The sequence below is a fragment of the Lycium barbarum genome, chromosome 1, assembly GCF_019175385.1.
Source record: "Lycium barbarum isolate Lr01 chromosome 1, ASM1917538v2, whole genome shotgun sequence".
Lineage (NCBI taxonomy): Eukaryota > Viridiplantae > Streptophyta > Magnoliopsida > Solanales > Solanaceae > Lycium > Lycium barbarum.
Genome location: NC_083337.1, coordinates 13,649,400 through 13,666,084, shown reverse-complemented (window position 1 = coordinate 13,666,084; position 16,685 = coordinate 13,649,400). Strand labels below are relative to the sequence as shown.

Here is a 16,685-nt window from a genome sequence, read left to right as displayed (position 1 = left end):
GGTTAGAACGAGACAGACCTAATCAGTGCTCGGGCTTCGAGCTCGAGTTGGAACGAGACATTGGTTATGAAGAGGCGGTTATCACCATGATGAGAAGGCTGAAGTATCCACCATCAACTGGATATTTCGGCACCAATCACGCCAAATAGTTGTCACCAGATTCTATTCCTTACTTAGAATTGTATTAGGGTTAGGACTCCTCTACTATATAAAGAGGAGCCCTCCCTTTTTATTGGCACGTTTTGAGATAGCAGGGAGAACCACACTTTTTGTATCAAGCAAGCAATAAAAATCATCCCACATCTGTTCATCTCATAAATCCTCATTTTACTTTGCAAAGTTTGTCATTAGATTCCTAAGCACCGACCCTGGTCTCCGGTGCCCGAGGTCAATCGGTGTCCTTCATAGCTGATCTGTCTCTTTACTTTATTTTGTTGTTTGCTATAATTCATTGTATTAAACTAAACCACGTATCCTTAGTTCCTCATATAAATTCAATTGTTATCCAGTTTTAGGGTAAACAAAGGTATTAGTAATGTAAAGATTAGTCGTCTAGGGATTAGTTATTCAAGTAGTATGAGTTATTTCATCTTCTGTCTCGCATAAAATAATACATAAATTGACTCATAACTTATACTTGTTTTATTTATGTGGATTGTAAAAATATACTCCACTAAACACCTTACATTGTGTGCTAAATTTTATCCAAAACTAAAAAAGCTATCAAACATTAGGTCATATTTTTCCTCATAAAAAAAGCGCTATCAAATATGAAATTAACTATGTTAATTTTAATACATGAATATTCCTAACCAACCAGCAAACGACCCCCAAGAACGCAAGACAAGCCCTTTGCTACACCGTTGATATGTAACGTTTCCTTCATATTGAAATGAGAAGAGAATAAGGTCAAGTGAACTTTTTCATATCGTAATCGTAAAATATATGAGCACTAGTGCTTGTTCCTTTGTTTCTTTATATGACATGAAATATCTTGATGTTTTGTGGGGTACAACTATATTTCAACAGAAAAAGAGTGTTCTAGTCATGTTTCACTGTGCAAAAATTAAGTACCACATACAAATTGGTATATGGGACCAGCGGAAGATATTTTTCCATTACATGTATGGCATACAAGGAGGGTCAACATTTTCAAACACAAATTCCTAAAACCATCAATCAAAGACAAGAAAATGCTTGTCCATAGTCTCATCAAAACTAAAAAATTCTTGTCCGTTTGGGATTGGGAAAGATGCTAATCAGAAAATAACAACTCAAAAATATAGTATTGAATTTCAAAATGTAATTAAGTTTTTCCTCTTTCTCTATTTATCAATGATAGATAGAACACTTAGTTACATTTTCAATGAAAGTGCCTGTCCACCCTGTATACGGTAAAAATCGGATATATGCTAGACCGGTGAGACCGGAGACCGAGGGAAGAAAGAAACAAGCACGAGCATGGAGACTTTCTTTTGGAACCAGAGGAGTGCTTGATCCGAAGAAAGCGAAGGACATCGTTTCGTCCGGTTACTCTATAGCCGAGCTGATCATTGTCGTTGGCCCGATTGATCGTGGCCGTTGGTCCGGTTGATCCTGGCCGTTGGTCCGGTTGATCCGTTACACAATTGCCACGCGTCAATACCGTTCTGCCACATTGTACTACCAATCGTATGGGTGTCAGACCGTACGACCCAACCTTATCCTTTTTAGAGTTTTTCTTTATTAAAAAAGGCTTATGTTGTAAGAGACCCACAAGGAAAAGCTATAAATAGGAGGCATTATTTTACTTTCAAGGGTTGGCTTCTTGAGTTCTAAAACGTTGTAATAGCAAAATATATAAAATCTCTCTCTCATTCTCTGACTTTGGTCCGGATTCAGTTGTTATTCTTTAGCTTTGTTCAATTAAACAATCTCATATATTATTAGATACATATATTTAGAATAAATCACCAATTATTATTCGCTCCTTCATAGCATATCCTTATATATCTTTTTTCAACCAAATAGATCAAAGTTCAACCACATATCCTATACCTCATTCACAAATTTAATTGATTACCTAAATTCGGGGTAAACAGTTTGGCGCCCACCGTGGGGCTAGGATAATAGTGGTCTTTGATCCTAATTTATCTCTCACCCGTCAGAATAAAAAAAAAATCTTTTGTTCGTCTCTGTAAAAACGGACCAAATGGTTAACAGTGGACAATCTGGTCACGTCAACAACAATGAGATTGTGGCCGAAAATGAAGACAGCGGGCCACGAGGATTACCAGCAAATCCCGCTGACCCGAACCCCGTTAATTTGAGGGAGGGCCTCAACCGGCAAAACACTGTGAATCAGGAGAATGCCGGCCACCGATCCTTTAAATACTCACAATTCAATTACTTTGTCCCGGACACAGGGTCGGAAAGAACCGAATACCCCGGATAATAATATTGACTTACGTTTAATTTTTGAAATGTTGCAAGAACAGAGAGCAGCGATTGCCGAACAAGGAATCGCAATAGCCCAGTTGCAAAACAGAAGTGATAAAACGACCTCGGAGAAGACGAAGGGTGTTGCTGAACCCAGAAGGGATGAGGCACTGATGGTAGAGAGCAATGGGTCCGGAGCTGGTTCGTCCACCGAGGTTCTGAGAATGCTCGAAACATTGGCGAAGCGGGTAGACTCGACCGAAAAGAGGGTGGAACCATATAACTCTCGGGTGGACCAAATACCGGGGGCTCCGCCTGTTTTGAAAGGACCGGATTCGAAGAGGTATATTCAGAGGCCTTTTCCTACGAGTGCGACTCCAAAATTGATCCCGAAGAGGTTCAAGATGCCGGATATCCAGAAATACAACGGACCCTCAGGAACACGTGACTTTATACACCTGCGCTATAAAAGGCAATGACGTTGAAGAGGATGAAATATTGTGCGTGAGAAGCGCAACCGAGATTATATACCCGAGGGTTCCATCTCTTTCAGCAACGAGGACGCAGAAGGCATCATTCAACCGCACAATGATGCATTGGTAATCTCTATTCTTATTTTTAAAACTCAAATTAAACGTATTTTGATTGACCTAGGTAGCTCGGCCAACATAATCCGGTGGAGAGTGGTCGAACAGCTAAGGCTACTCGATCAGATCGTACCGGTAACCCGGGTACTCAGTGGGTTCAACATGGCGAGCGAAACCACAAAGGGGGAGATCTCATTGCCGGTAAACATTGACGGCACTATCCAGCAAACGGTGTTCTATGTAATCGAAGGAGATATGAAGTATAATGCATTGCTGGGTAGACCTTGGATACATAGCATGAGCGTCGTGCCGTCGACATTACATCAGCTGCTGAAATTCCTGACTCCGGAGGGGATAAAAACCATCCAAGGTGAACAGCCCGCTGCAAGGGAGATGTTCGCGGTCGAGGAAGCGACACCTCAGCCCAAAAAATCGGATCAAAAGGAAGAAGATTCGACTAGGAGAAAGGACACCAAATAGCAACTAAAGCACACGGGGTTGGATCCGGGGTATGAAAAGGATGATTTCGGTATACCCAGATCATTCGTCATGCCGGATGACTCGGATGCAACCAAGTCAACAGTAGAGGAGTTGGAGCAGATCACCTTGTTCGAATATCTACCGGACAGAAAGATATGACAGGTGTGCCACCGGAAGTAACAACTTACAGGCTCAGCTTACATGGGAGGTTTCCCCCGGTGAAGCAGAAAAGAAGGCCCATGGTAGAGGCAAAACACGCCTTCGTGAAGGACAAGGAAGTACCGGATAAAGCTAGAATCTAGGTCTGAAAACACGTGTTGCACTCTTTTCCTTAGTACGGTTTTGTCCCAAAATGGGTTTTCCGACAAGGTTTTTAATGAGGCAACCAGTACAACGTGTTACTTGACAAAGACAAGGACAAACGCCCGGAAACTCGGGGTCACGGCCTACGAGTGGAGGCTTAATAGCGCTTACCCGATCTTGCAGCTCGGATAAGCGCTAGGGGACTATTATAGCTCGGTTAGTTGAAAACGGAGGAGCTCAACAAATCAAAACCGGGCCTTCTATATTAGGTTTCGATATAAGGACGAAACGATCAGAATAAATTGTGTCCACACAAAATTTTGCTACGGCAAAACCAAGACCGGACCTTCTGCATTAGGTTTCGATATAAGGACCAAACGATCAGAATGAATCGTGTCCACACAATATTTGCTACGGCAAAACCAAGACCGGACCTTCTGACTTAGGTTTCGATGTAAGGACCAAACGATCAGAATGAATCGTGTCCATTTAGTATTTGCTACGGCAAAAACAGAAGGAAACAAATTCTCATATCATGTATGTACAAAATACTTGCAATACAAAAATTATCGAAAATTCGGATTATGATATTTCGGATGTGTTTTTGTTAAAATACCCTACCCCGGTGATTATCGCCGTATTTCGGCATCACTTCATTCATATACCCTATCCGGGCACTACGGTCGAAATTCGACAAAGGCAACAAGGTCACAATGAACCGAGCCAAAATCTTTAAACTCCCTCGAACGGGGACTCCTACATCAAATTTTGCTAAGGGTGTAAAAAATACCGGCCCTAAAAAATAGACGAAAAATACCAACTTTAGAAAATGCCTATCGTGATTCGGAGACGTCTGAATTCACAAAGCATTAGATAAGTCCCACGGGCAAAAAACTTTATCAAATTCCCGGACAAAACGTACCAGACGAAGAGAAAACCCGATATTTAGGCGTAGTCCGAAATAAGGACTAAGAGTCTGCATGTCCTTAAAACGGACCGACAATTCGAGCAAATGTCATAACAAACATTCAAACAAAATAATAAAGAAAAGAAAAATGCATGTTTCATTTATACAAAGGTTTTTACACCGGAAACCCCTACAAAAGCAAAAAACAAAGGCTAAGTACAGGCCCAGGTCTATCCGGTGTGGCTGGATCCGGAGTGTTCGGACACTGTCCGCTCGGAGTCGTCGGAGTCAGCATCGAGGACTCTTTTAGCTTCTTCCTCGAACCTTTTAGGTTCGAGTATCAGGGCCGGAAGATCCGCAAAACCATGCCCGGCTTGCTCAAGGGTGATCCTCTGAGAATTCCACTGTTCATACTCCACAGATATCGTAGTATGAGCCTCGGCGGCCTCCACGCTCCGAAGGGCTTCTGCCAAATCGGCTTCAGCCTGGGATAATTTAGCCATCAGTTCATCCCGCTCTTCCTCGAAGACCCTTTGGACTTGAGTGGCCGACTCGAGCTCGGCCTTGAGAAGGTCATTAGTATCAGCCGTCTCTTCGAGCTCGGTTTTCAGCTCATCACATATCCGGGCTCGGTCCTCTGCCTTCCGCTCAAACACCCTCATCCGCTCTTTGTACTGGGCACTCTCAGATTCGAGCAGCCGATGCCTTTCGGCCATGCTCGTGGCATCGAACTTGACCGAATCCAGCTCTCCCCGAAGTTGAGAGATGGTGGTTTCGAGCTTACCAAGCCTTGAAAAAAAAAAGAGTATTGTCCTGGCTAAGGCCGACTTTGTTCGCTTCTAGAAGCCGGTTCTTTTCGACCATCTCGGCCAGCTCATCCTTCAATCGAAGGTTTTCGACCTTCGTCGCATCGAGCTCGGGTTGGAGGTTGGAAAGAGTAACTGCTCGGTTCAGCTCATCCTCCTTCACCCGTAAAAGGTGCTGAAACTTCTCCGTTTCTCGACCTTGGGCATCCAGTTGGCCCTTGAGATCGTCAACCTCTTTCTGAGCACGGACGAAGGCTTCGTTAATAAGCACCACACTCTGTAAAAGAAGCAAGTTAAAACTCGGATAAACGAGAAACTAAAATTCTCAATGAATTATGCAAAGGATGGCTGATAAACTTACTCGATTTCCCGCGTGCATGCCTTCGTTAATGAGACACTGCCAGGGGACTCCATTCATCTTCCGTTTGTTCGAGTCCGAGACGAGCGGCCTCAGGTAGCTTGCTACTCCTACCGGGCGAGACAAAAAGCTACAATCCTCGGGAACGGTGATTACGACTGATCTGGTCCTCCTGGGTTCCACGCTTGGGGCCGGGAAGACACGCACCAGGCTATCCCTAGCTCCAGTCTCGGTGGTCCGGCTAGTCGCCCTCGTGGCTCAAGGGATCGGGAGATGTCTGAAACCAGCAGCTTCGCCGGTAGCAGGAGGAGTGTCCGAGAACATATCATCAAACTCATCCGACCTTGAAGTCGGAGTTGGAGAACTCGGAGTGGCCTCAGCAGCTTCGGCAAAGGTAAGGATCTCCGAAGTTGCAGCAGTCTCATAGTCGGGCAGCGGGCCAACAGCCGTTGGAACTTCGGTCTCGGGGACCGGCTCGGTTCTTTGACCGGCTTCGGCGGCAGGTGCCTTCCCGGATCTTCTTGTCCTTTGCAGGGGGGTTTCTTCGGAAGAAGCATCACCTGAAATATCAACGAATTCAATCGACCTTAGAGGAGTCGGATAATGAATTTCTTCCCCACCTGTGTGTAGTGCCGGAGCTGAAGGTCCTTCCCCGGCTGAAGGAAGTGATGAAACGGTGATACCCTCCTCCAGAATGGAAGCCACGGAAGGGGCCACATCGATCCTCCGAACGAGGAGCTCGGGCTCTGTTTCATCCCTTAAAGTCCTAACGACGCTCCTCGTCCTCTTCTTCGGTTTCTGCCCTTTGTCCGAGGGCTTTTGTCTCTTGTTGGCGGCAGCAAGGATACGGGATGTACCCGCTGAGTCGAACTCGGGTGCCAACGTAGCGGGTTCAGCTACTGATTCCGGTCTCAGGTCCACCGAGCCCTTAGGAAAACCTGAAAGCCGAAGATGTTACACAAAGGAGAGGTAGAAAAATGTCATGAATACTAATAGAAGAAAAGTATTACCTTGGTTTTGAGCGACCCATCGGCCACGAGAAAGGAGTCCCCATGACTGAGCTTCGTGAGTATGTTGGCTGAGGAGAGCAGTAACCCATTCGCTGAGGTTCCGGACAACCGGAGGTATCCAACCCATGGCTAGTATAAATAAGAGGACAAGTAGTGAAAATGTGGAAGAATTAGCGTTTGGCAAAGCATACAAAAGCAATTATTAAAAGAGCTGAGACTTACGATTATCATTCCACCTCTCCGGAAAGGGCATGTAGTTGTCCGGAATAATGTCCGTGGTCCTCACCTGGACGTAACGCTCCAACCAGCCCCGGTCTCTGTCTTCGTCCATTTTTGAAAAAATCGAATTCCGGCTACGCTTAGCGAGTTTTATTACACCACCCCGAAACAACCTCGGGGAGTATAACCGTATTAAGTGGGCCAGCGTGAACTTCTTTTTTGTATTATTGGCCAACTGCCGGAGACAGGCCACGGTCCACCAAACAATCGGACCAATCTGGGCCAAGGTCACATTATAAGTCCGGCACATATCTAAAATGACTGGATCGATCGGGGGGTCCAGCTTGAGGGTGAAAGGATAAGTATAAACGTACAAGAATCCCTCCCGATGGTCGATGACTGATTCGTCTGGTCCGGGGGAAAAAACTTGAACCGGACGGTTATCCCATCCGCAATCAGCCCGAACTAAAACGAGTTTGTCCTCAGTAATGGACGAGGGATACCACCTTACATCAAACCCTCTATCAGAAACCAGAGAAGGTTTCTCGACCTCAAAATCTTTGTTGTAGTTGGGTTTGGACGGTACAATGTCCAAAGCAGTCGGTTCGAAGGTGACCTTCCCCTTGGGTTGAGAAGTTGGCTCGGTTCCTTGAGAAGAAACCGAGGGAACATCATGGGAGGTGGTTTCGGTGTTGGCAGACATTTGAAAATATGGAAAAGGAGATTGGGTGAATTCGAAAAAGAAGTTAAAAAAATGGAGTAAGGGAACAGTCAAGAAAGAATTCAAAATGGTAAAGAGTGAGAAGAAGCAGCAACAACACACTCTAAAACAAGAACAGCTAGTGAAGAAGTTGGCAGAGTTGTTTCCTTTCACGTAATATAAGCGATGAATCAAAGGGGATAAATGGTTGAATCAGCAACAAACTTAAGATGGAGGTTGATTAGAAGTGATGAAATGAAGAAATGAAGCAGAGAAGAAGTGAAATGAAAGATGTAAAATGTAAAAATGAAGAGGAGAATGGTGTTATATAGATATGGGATCGAGGCGGTTTTAAACCCCAGCCAACCGGGGGATGCCACGTGTCCCATAATTAATGAGAAATGACTTGAAACGACGTGCGTTACGGCGGTTGTCAGAGCTGACCATCCGGGATGAGACACGTGGCCGATGATAAAGGGACGTGACGCAATTGTTCCCGCCAAAATGAAAAGATAACAACGGACAAATGAAGCCACCGGTTTCTTGATTCATCCACTTCCCGTAACTCCGATAAAACTACGGTTCGGAAAGTGTGGGGACTATCTGTATACGGTAAAAATCGGATATATACTAGACCGGTGAAACCGGAGACCGAGGGAAGAAAGAAACAAGCATGAGCATGGAGACTTTCTTTTGGGACCGGAGGAGTGCTTGATTCGAAGAAAGCGAAGGACATCATTTGGTCCGGTTACTCTATAGCCGAGTTGATCGTTGCCGTTGGCCCGGTTGATCGTGGCCGTTGGTCCGGTTGATCGTGGCCGTTGGTCCGGTTGATTCGTTACACAATTGCCACGCGTCAATATCGTGCTGCCACATTGTACTACCAATCGTACGGGTGTCAGACCGTACGACCCAACCTTATCCTTTTTAGGATTTTTCTTTATTCAAAAAGGCTTATGTTGTAAGAGACCCACAAGGAAAAGCTATAAATAGGAGGCATTATTTTACTTTCAAGGGTTGGCTTCTTGAGTTCTAGAACATTGTAATAGCAAAATATATAAAATCTCTCTCTCATTCTCTGACTTTGGTCCGGATTCAGTTGTTATTCTTTAGCTTTGTTCAATTAAACAATACTCATATATTATTAGATACATATATTTAGAATAAATCACCAATTATTATTCGCCCCTTCATAGCATATCCTTATATATCTTTTTTCAACCAAATAGATCAAAGTTCAACCACATATCCTATACCTCATTCACAAATTTAATTGATTACTTAAATTCGGGGTAAACACACCCTACGTACAATTTTTATCTTTATCATTGTTAAATAGAGAAGAGAAAAAACTCAATTACATTTTCAAATACAATACTGCCTTTTGAGTTGTGATTTTATGATTATTAGTAAATTTCCCGATGGACAAACGCTCTCTAGTTTTGATTCGATCAAAAATAATCCCAAGCGAATGCTTTCAGTAAATTTTATTACTATGCTACCAGTTGGATCCCACATGAAACATATATCGTAATTTAAAATGCCAACAAAAAAAAATTCGGCGAATCTTAGTTCACAAACTGGCAATAGAAATTTTCTAAAATATAACATGCAAATTGAGTAATTTAAATACAAAATAAAATAACTTTGTTCCATAATGTTTGTCAACTTAATTGAGCATTTAAGAGTTTACTTTGTTTTGTGAGGTACAACTATATTGCATAATAAAAAGATTGTTCTAGTCATGTTTCACGGTGCAAAAATTAACTACCATATTCAAACTGGTAATTTTGAGTGATTTCTATTATTGGACTGGTGGAAGATGTTTTCCGAACACATATATGGCATAAAATGGATGATATCAACATTTTCATACACAAAATCCTAAAAGGCGAACACGTCCAATTATGACTAGTCCCTTAAACTTGTCGGTATCTTCGCGTAGACACTTGAATTATGGCATGTTTTAATTGAACACCTAAAAGGTTTAATATATCGACAGTTTCTTAAATTTGTTAGTACTTAACTTTATTTAGACACTTGAGCTACTACTTGTTTTAATTAAGCAACTGAACACATGATAAAGTGTTCCTATTAGATACTTTCGGTTTAATTTTTTTTTTTTTTTTTGCGCGTGTTCTCAAATATCCATTTCATAGATAAGTTAACTACTTAAAATATGTCACCTCTTTTAATTATACTACTAGTCTCAATAAGCTGAAAACCTCAAGTGTGTTCCAATTGATGCTGATGTGTATAATTAAAGGATGTCATATTTTATGTGGTTAACTTTGCTACCTAATAGATGCTTGAGAACACACGAAAAAGTTTTTAAAATTTTGAAAAAAAAAAGTCCAATAGTAACACTTTATCATACGTTCAGGTGCTCAATTGGAACAATATATATAGTTCGAGTGTCTAAATGAAATTTATAGACAAGTTTAAGGGGTAGTCGATGTATAAGTATAAGATAGAATGTTTCTATTAGACACATTTGTGTTAAACTTTGAAAAAAACTTTGTACGTATTCTCATGTGCCTATTATGTAGCCACATCAAATATGTCACCTTCTTTAATTATACACATCAACATCAATTGTAACAGGCATGAGATTTTCGGCTTATTGAGGCTAATGCGTATAATTAAAGATGTGACATATTTTAAGGGGTTAACTTATTTATGTAATGGACGCTTGAAAACACACGCAATAACCTATTCAAAACTTTAGTCGAAAGTGTCTAAAAAATACTTTATTATATTTTCAGGTGCTCAACAGGGACAGATCATAATTCAAGTGGTTGAATGAAATTTTACTGACAAGTTTAAGAGGGCATTGATATATTTAGCCATCCTAAAAGCATCAATGACAAGAAATTATTCACACTGGTCTCAAATCTTAGTCTTCTGACAAATTGAATTTGTTTTAGGGGAAAGAACGTTGATGACCCCTGAAAATAAAATAATTACCCGCTCATACCCCCTTACTTTCATGCCCTCAGAACTATGATACCAACATGGTACCCTGTCTCTTATATACCATGATGGTATCACAGGGAACTTCTTTCATTTCTTCAAAACACACTCATCAACGCTCTATGTAACTCATATGGTATATATAATATACGGACAAGGTATCATAGAGGATCATGTTCATTTATTCAAAACACACACTTTCTTTAAAAAACAACAACTATGATTCATCATCATATATACATATAGTGAAATGATATCATGAGGACTGCTTCAATCCTTCAATGAGACACTCCGCAGTCTTCCATTACCATCATGATATATACCATATACTCAGATGATATCATGGAGGACTGCTTTACTCCTTCAATGAGACACTCTCTTAGTCCTCCATGATACCATCATGGTATAAAAATATACTGAGATGGTATCATAGGATCTGGGCGAGGGGGGACTCGGTTAAATATTTTCAGCCGATTGGGTGGGTGAAAGCAGAATTAGTTTAGGGAAGGGCACGGGCGGGGAACTATTTCGCATTCTAGGGATATTTTGTGTTGTTTTCTTTTTGTTTGAAAATACTGACATTTTAAAAAATAAGAAGCCATTGATGTTTTTTTCCAATTCTATTCTAAATATTTCAATTTTTGTTTATCAGCCGAACACATTTTATTTCAACTTTCCAAATAACAGCCCACACAGCAATACAACACCCTACAATTAACTCAAAAACAGACCAAAAAAACACCTATCCTGCTCAATTCTATCCAAACTCCATTCCCATCCCCTCACCAATTGTATAACTTTTCTATCCACCCTCTATCTTAACAAGTTGGTTTCCTATATAAAATTTCAAAAATTCTATATTTACTCTCTTATTGTACTTGTTTGCTGATAATATGAGGACTAGGGACTTGATGATTCCATAGAGCCTTATTTCTTTCCATCCAAATCTTGTATATTATTGCTGCCAGCACAGCCCAGATGAATGTTCTACTTATTTTCCCTGTAGCTCTTATAGCCAGTCTGCACTAGCTCTTTTTCAGGTCAGTGTTGTGAACTCGAATTCCTAACCACTTCAGTATCTCTTCCAGGCAGGCCTATGAGAATGTGCACTCAAAGAAGAGACATTTCATACTTTCAAGATAATCCCCACATATCAGACAAGATGTATCCTGACAAATCCCAATTTTTGCAAGTCTCTCCCAAGTCATCAACCTTCCATGCATAGCAATCCAACATATAAAACTTTGCTTAAGGATCACTGCCTTTCTCCATACTACTCTCCACCATGGCCATTCAGTTCCAGCCCCCATTCTCCATTTATAGCCACTACTTATTGTATATTTCTCTGCAGGCTTGATCCAACCATTCTCACAGTACCCATTAGCAAACCTCTCATTTACACTGCAGACCTTTTTCAGTACCAATAACTATCTTGAGGGGCCTTGTATTGCCACTAGTCCACCCCTTGATATATACACATGATTAACCCATTTTACCCATAAGTTGTATACCTTGCTTGCAATGTTCCACACATATTTAGCTATTGTTGTCTTATTCTATGTTACAAAGTTATGAACTCCTAATCCTCCCTCCCTTTTTGGTTAGCATACATTTTTCCAAGCTATTAGAAGGGATTTACTAGAGTTCACTTGCCCACTCCTAATGAAATTCTTGCAAACTACTATGATCTCTTTCAAAACATTTTTAGGTAGTATAAAAATGGATGAACAATATGAATGTACTTACATTAGTATTGAATTAACCAGCATATGATAGATTTCTGGACCCTCATGTTCTCACCCTTGACACCATCTTGTCCACCAACATCTCACCATCTGAATCTTTTTGGGTAAAGATTAGTACTCCCAAGTACCTGAATGTTAACTTGTCTTTGGTGTAGCCTTTAATCTCACACAAGTCATCCAGCTCCATGTTATTCATATTTGCTGAAAAATGTTGGATTTTGCTACATTTGTTGTCAAACCTGATGCTTCTGAGAAGGTTCTGTGGCCTCTTAGCATCAACAACACAGAATGGATTTCCCCTTTGCATATCAACGTATTATTAGCAAAGTATAGATGGTTTAGTTTCAATCCTCTGCATTTTGTGTGAAATTCAAACCCTTCCTGTGTAGCCACCCAGTTCATGAACCTTGTGAAATATTCCATGCATATGACAAATAGTAATGGTGATATTGGATTACCTTGCTTTAGTCCGCTTTTCCCTTTTATTTCTCCATGCACAAAACCATTCAATGCAATTCTATACTGAGTTAAGGACACAAACTCCATTATCCATTTGATAACCTCATGGGGAAATTTCATGCTATGTAACATCTCCTCCACAAACTCCCATTCCACAGAATCATAAGATTTTCTCAAATCTATCTTGGTTTGGCAACTTCTAGTAGCATGTTTCCTTTTATAAAGCCTCACAAGGTCTTGACATATCAATATGTTTTGGACTATGGTTCTTCCACCAACAAATGCACTTTTGTTGCTTGAGATGACCTTTGGTAATACTATTTTCAATCTAGCACATAACATCTTGGATATAATTTTGTGTGTGGTATTACAGCAAGAGATTGGTCTATAGTCACCAACTGTTGCTGCATGGGAATTCCTTGGTATCATTGTGATGATAGTGTCATTCACCCCTCTCAGCATCTTCCCTGTTGTGAATAATTCCAACACCCCATCCACTAGCTCCTTACCTACAATATCCCAGCTATCTTAAAAAAGATAGCTTCCATGACCATCAGGACCAGGTGACTTTTCCCCTTTAATTGCCCACAAGGCCTGTTTCACCTCCTTCTCACTAAATTATGCTTCCAATAGTGCTCTATGGTCATCGGAGACAAGAGGACCCATTTTGATTATTGTATTGCTTGCATGCTTCGTTTCATTATTTGCTTGCATAGTAGCTTTGTATAATAGTCAACAAAATCTTGTCTTATTGCCCCTATTTCTGTTTGCTCCACCCCATCTTTGTCCCTTATTACAAACACCATTGGTATTTCTTCTAGCCTTCAAAAAACTATGAAAGAATTTTATGTTTTGATCACATTCTTTCAGCCACTGCATTTTTTATCTCTATTGAAGAAACTGTTGTTTAGCCTTCTGTAGTTGCCTGCATTCCTTAGCTAACTTTCCTTCCTCCTCAATCATCATGCTATCTCTTAGGTTCAGTTGAAGTTCAGATTGACACTTCATCAATTTCTCCGTTGCATTGTCAGCTTGCTTTTCCATATCATTGAACCTCTCTCTATTCAGTTTCATCAGCACACTCTTCAACCTATGCAATTTCCCTACCAGCTTGAACATACATATGCCTTTTGGCCATTTTTTCCAGCTTGATTTCACCCTTTTCTTGAAATCAGGTGCCAAGATCCATATATTAAAATATCTAAATTGCTTCCTCCCCTGTGTCACTCTATCTTCCCATCTGATAAATGCAGGACAGTGATCATAGAGTCTTTCATTTTTATAATGAACTTCGGATGCAGGAAGAGTGGATAACCAATATATGTTGACAAGCACCCTATGCCCCATTATAGCCTAGGGTCCAACCATATTTTCATTTGCACCTTTTACATCCCCTATAACTCCCTTCTCATTGCTTGATCATTGTATCCATACACCACTGTTAGGTTGAATATTCTACCTATACCTCTATGCTGTAAAATAGAATGAATCACTTGTCCTGTCACCAATCTAATATCCACTAAGTACATCTGTGGCTTCTACAATAACCATATTCTTTCCCACGGTGTTCTAGGAGTTTTATAGTAAAGGACCATCCATTACATATATTAAGAGCAACCTAATTAGCTTTGGCTCTCTTAATCCAAAACACCTGCATCTCCTTTTGCTTTTTAGCTCTATTTAAACCCCTGGAGTTCCAAAATCCGATACTATCCATTTAGGATGGGATCCCCCCCCCCCCCCCCCCCCCCCCGACCCGGCCCTGCCTCTTTCCAGGTTCATCTCCTGGATTATCATCTGCTTTACTTGTGCTACATGACCCCTGAGCAACCTCTATTTTATTGACCTCCTGTAGCTTTTTTTGGCATTTCCCACTTCATTTGACTGGGTAGTTACATTCATAGGTTCATTTGGTTCTGTTGTCTGCTTTCCTTTCTCCAATCTATCTAGCAAAGCTTTATCCCTTTGTTGTCTTCTACATTCACTCAATTCATGCCCAATGTTTTTGCATCCTGAACGCAGAACTGGCTTCCATTCAAACTCCACCCATTGTTCTATATTTTTTCCATTCTTATTTTCAAAGATAATTTCAGATGGATATGGCTTATTTAGTGTCATTTCCACAAGAACTTGTGCATATGTAAGCCTTTCCTTGTGAGTAGTTTCCTTGTATGTCTTCAAAGGATTGCCTAAAACCCTGCTATCTTTGTTAGAGATTCTTTCCCTAATACTTTATATCCAGTCCTACCAACCTTACGCAAATTGGTACCTTCTCCACCTTGTCCTTTGTTACATCAATGTCCGGTCTACATTCACAACTATAGGCTTCCTGTCAAACATTTGAACCCCCTCCTCTACAGCTTTCTCCCGATCCTCTGTGTTATGGTATCGTACAATGAACACGCCTAGATTTACTTGTGCTACCTTGTCAACATTTAATTTCTCCAACCAGTTGTACCCTTTTCCGTTATAAGTAGGAAAGAGAGGTGCATGATCTTGAGAATTACTTCTGTATAAATTCAGAAATTATATGTAAGAACCATAGCATATCGCGATTTGTTGGTAAATCGATTTTGATTCTCTATTAACCAATAATGTGGAACTATTAACATGGTTAAAACAAATTGTTTGAAGTCTAGACGTAGCATGGTACTCTTTCTACCACTATGTTAATATAGATGTGGTTTCAAAATAAATATTTTATCGATATAGGATACTCATATTGATAAAATGATTTGAACTGCTTATTGTAAATTGTAAAAATGGAGATTTTACCCCTTTTATCTAATGCTGAATCGACAACCTATTCAAAGTAAGAAGACCTTTTTGGATTTGAAAAAAATAAATACAACTTTGCTGACAATTACATATTTTTTATTTTATCAAAAGAGTCCTCCGAATATTTTGATCTTACATTCGTTTCGTCGATTCATGAACACCCCTAGATTCACTTATGCTACCTTGTCAACACTTAATATCCTCCATATTCTATTGAAAACACTTTCCACAATAGTTTGAGGTGACTTTGACCCCAATTCATAACATACTATAGCAGTTCTCCAATATTAGCTTCTTCCTTTATATCGTCTAGCATAATTTTAACATTCATATTAGGGTTAACCGACCCATTCAATTCAATTCCCTCATCAACTGGAATTGAAGCAACTATTCTACTCTATGTCTTCTCCCAATTAGGTACAATCGATAGAGATTTACCTGAATTTCCGCATTCTCCCACTTCTGCAGCCACTTGGTCTGCCCACGAACTCTTGTTGGAGGAACCAGGTTTTCTTGTCTCATTGGATTTACTTCCAATTGGAGTAGTAATTGATGTTTCTGAACTTTCCAATCTGCGATAGATTGAATGGAACAATCCCTTGCAACACATTTACACTTTTGGTCTTCTTCGCATCCATGGATTGAGGAATTTCTTTTTTCATCATTGTTAACCTTTGCGTACTGCCTAGATTCTGCATCCCTTCCATCCAGTTTTCGATTTCATGGCCATTTCAGCTTTCGCCGAGAGGAACTCTTATTCTAGAGAGAGTTTTTTTGCTATGTTTCAATTCAGTTTTTCAAAATTGTAATTAAGTGAGACGTTTAAGAAAAAGGATAGATAGTCAAGAGACGATTATGTATTTCTTAATGGTATAGGAAAAAATCTATTCTTGATTATTGATGAGAGGCTAGTGTTTCTAATGATATGCTAAAAGCACTAAT

General features: G+C 40.5%; 1 protein-coding gene and 1 long non-coding RNA gene across 4 annotated transcripts; both read right to left on the bottom strand.

Moving 5' to 3' along the window:
* Positions 1-887: 887 nt before the first annotated feature.
* Positions 888-9,350, bottom strand: LOC132632155 (uncharacterized). 3 transcript variants are annotated; one of them, XM_060348011.1, is made up of 5 exons: positions 7,092-9,350; positions 6,870-6,998; positions 6,480-6,797; positions 5,863-6,419; positions 888-5,778 (listed from the first exon to the last, which is right to left on the bottom strand). In XM_060348011.1, exons 1-4 carry the CDS (start codon positions 7,789-7,791, stop codon positions 6,118-6,120), a joined length of 1,449 nt encoding a protein of 482 aa, XP_060203994.1. In that variant the 5' UTR covers positions 7,792-9,350; the 3' UTR covers positions 888-5,778; positions 5,863-6,117. The 3 variants fall into 3 exon arrangements, with proteins under 3 accessions (XP_060203994.1, XP_060203980.1, XP_060203988.1); XM_060347997.1 differs by having other exon boundaries at positions 5,863-6,797; positions 7,092-9,348; XM_060348005.1 differs by having other exon boundaries at positions 888-6,797; positions 7,092-9,348.
* Positions 9,351-10,525: 1,175 nt separating this feature from the next.
* LOC132632178 (uncharacterized) lies at positions 10,526-16,685 on the bottom strand. The gene is made up of 2 exons (XR_009579274.1): positions 16,182-16,685; positions 10,526-15,474 (listed from the first exon to the last, which is right to left on the bottom strand). It is a non-coding gene; the product is annotated as an uncharacterized LOC132632178 (long non-coding RNA).

Excerpts from the sequence above, each read along its gene's own strand:
- LOC132632155 (XM_060348005.1), bottom strand. The coding sequence starts at position 7,791 with ATGTCTGCCAACACCGAAACCACCTCCCATGATGTTCCCTCGGTTTCT. Across the intron at positions 6,999-7,091 it reads GGAGAGGTGGAATGATAATC|CCATGGGTTGGATACCTCCG; the intron begins GTAAGTCTCAGC and ends TATTTATACTAG. Across the intron at positions 6,798-6,869 it reads ATGGGTCGCTCAAAACCAAG|GTTTTCCTAAGGGCTCGGTG; the intron begins GTAATACTTTTC and ends TTCGGCTTTCAG.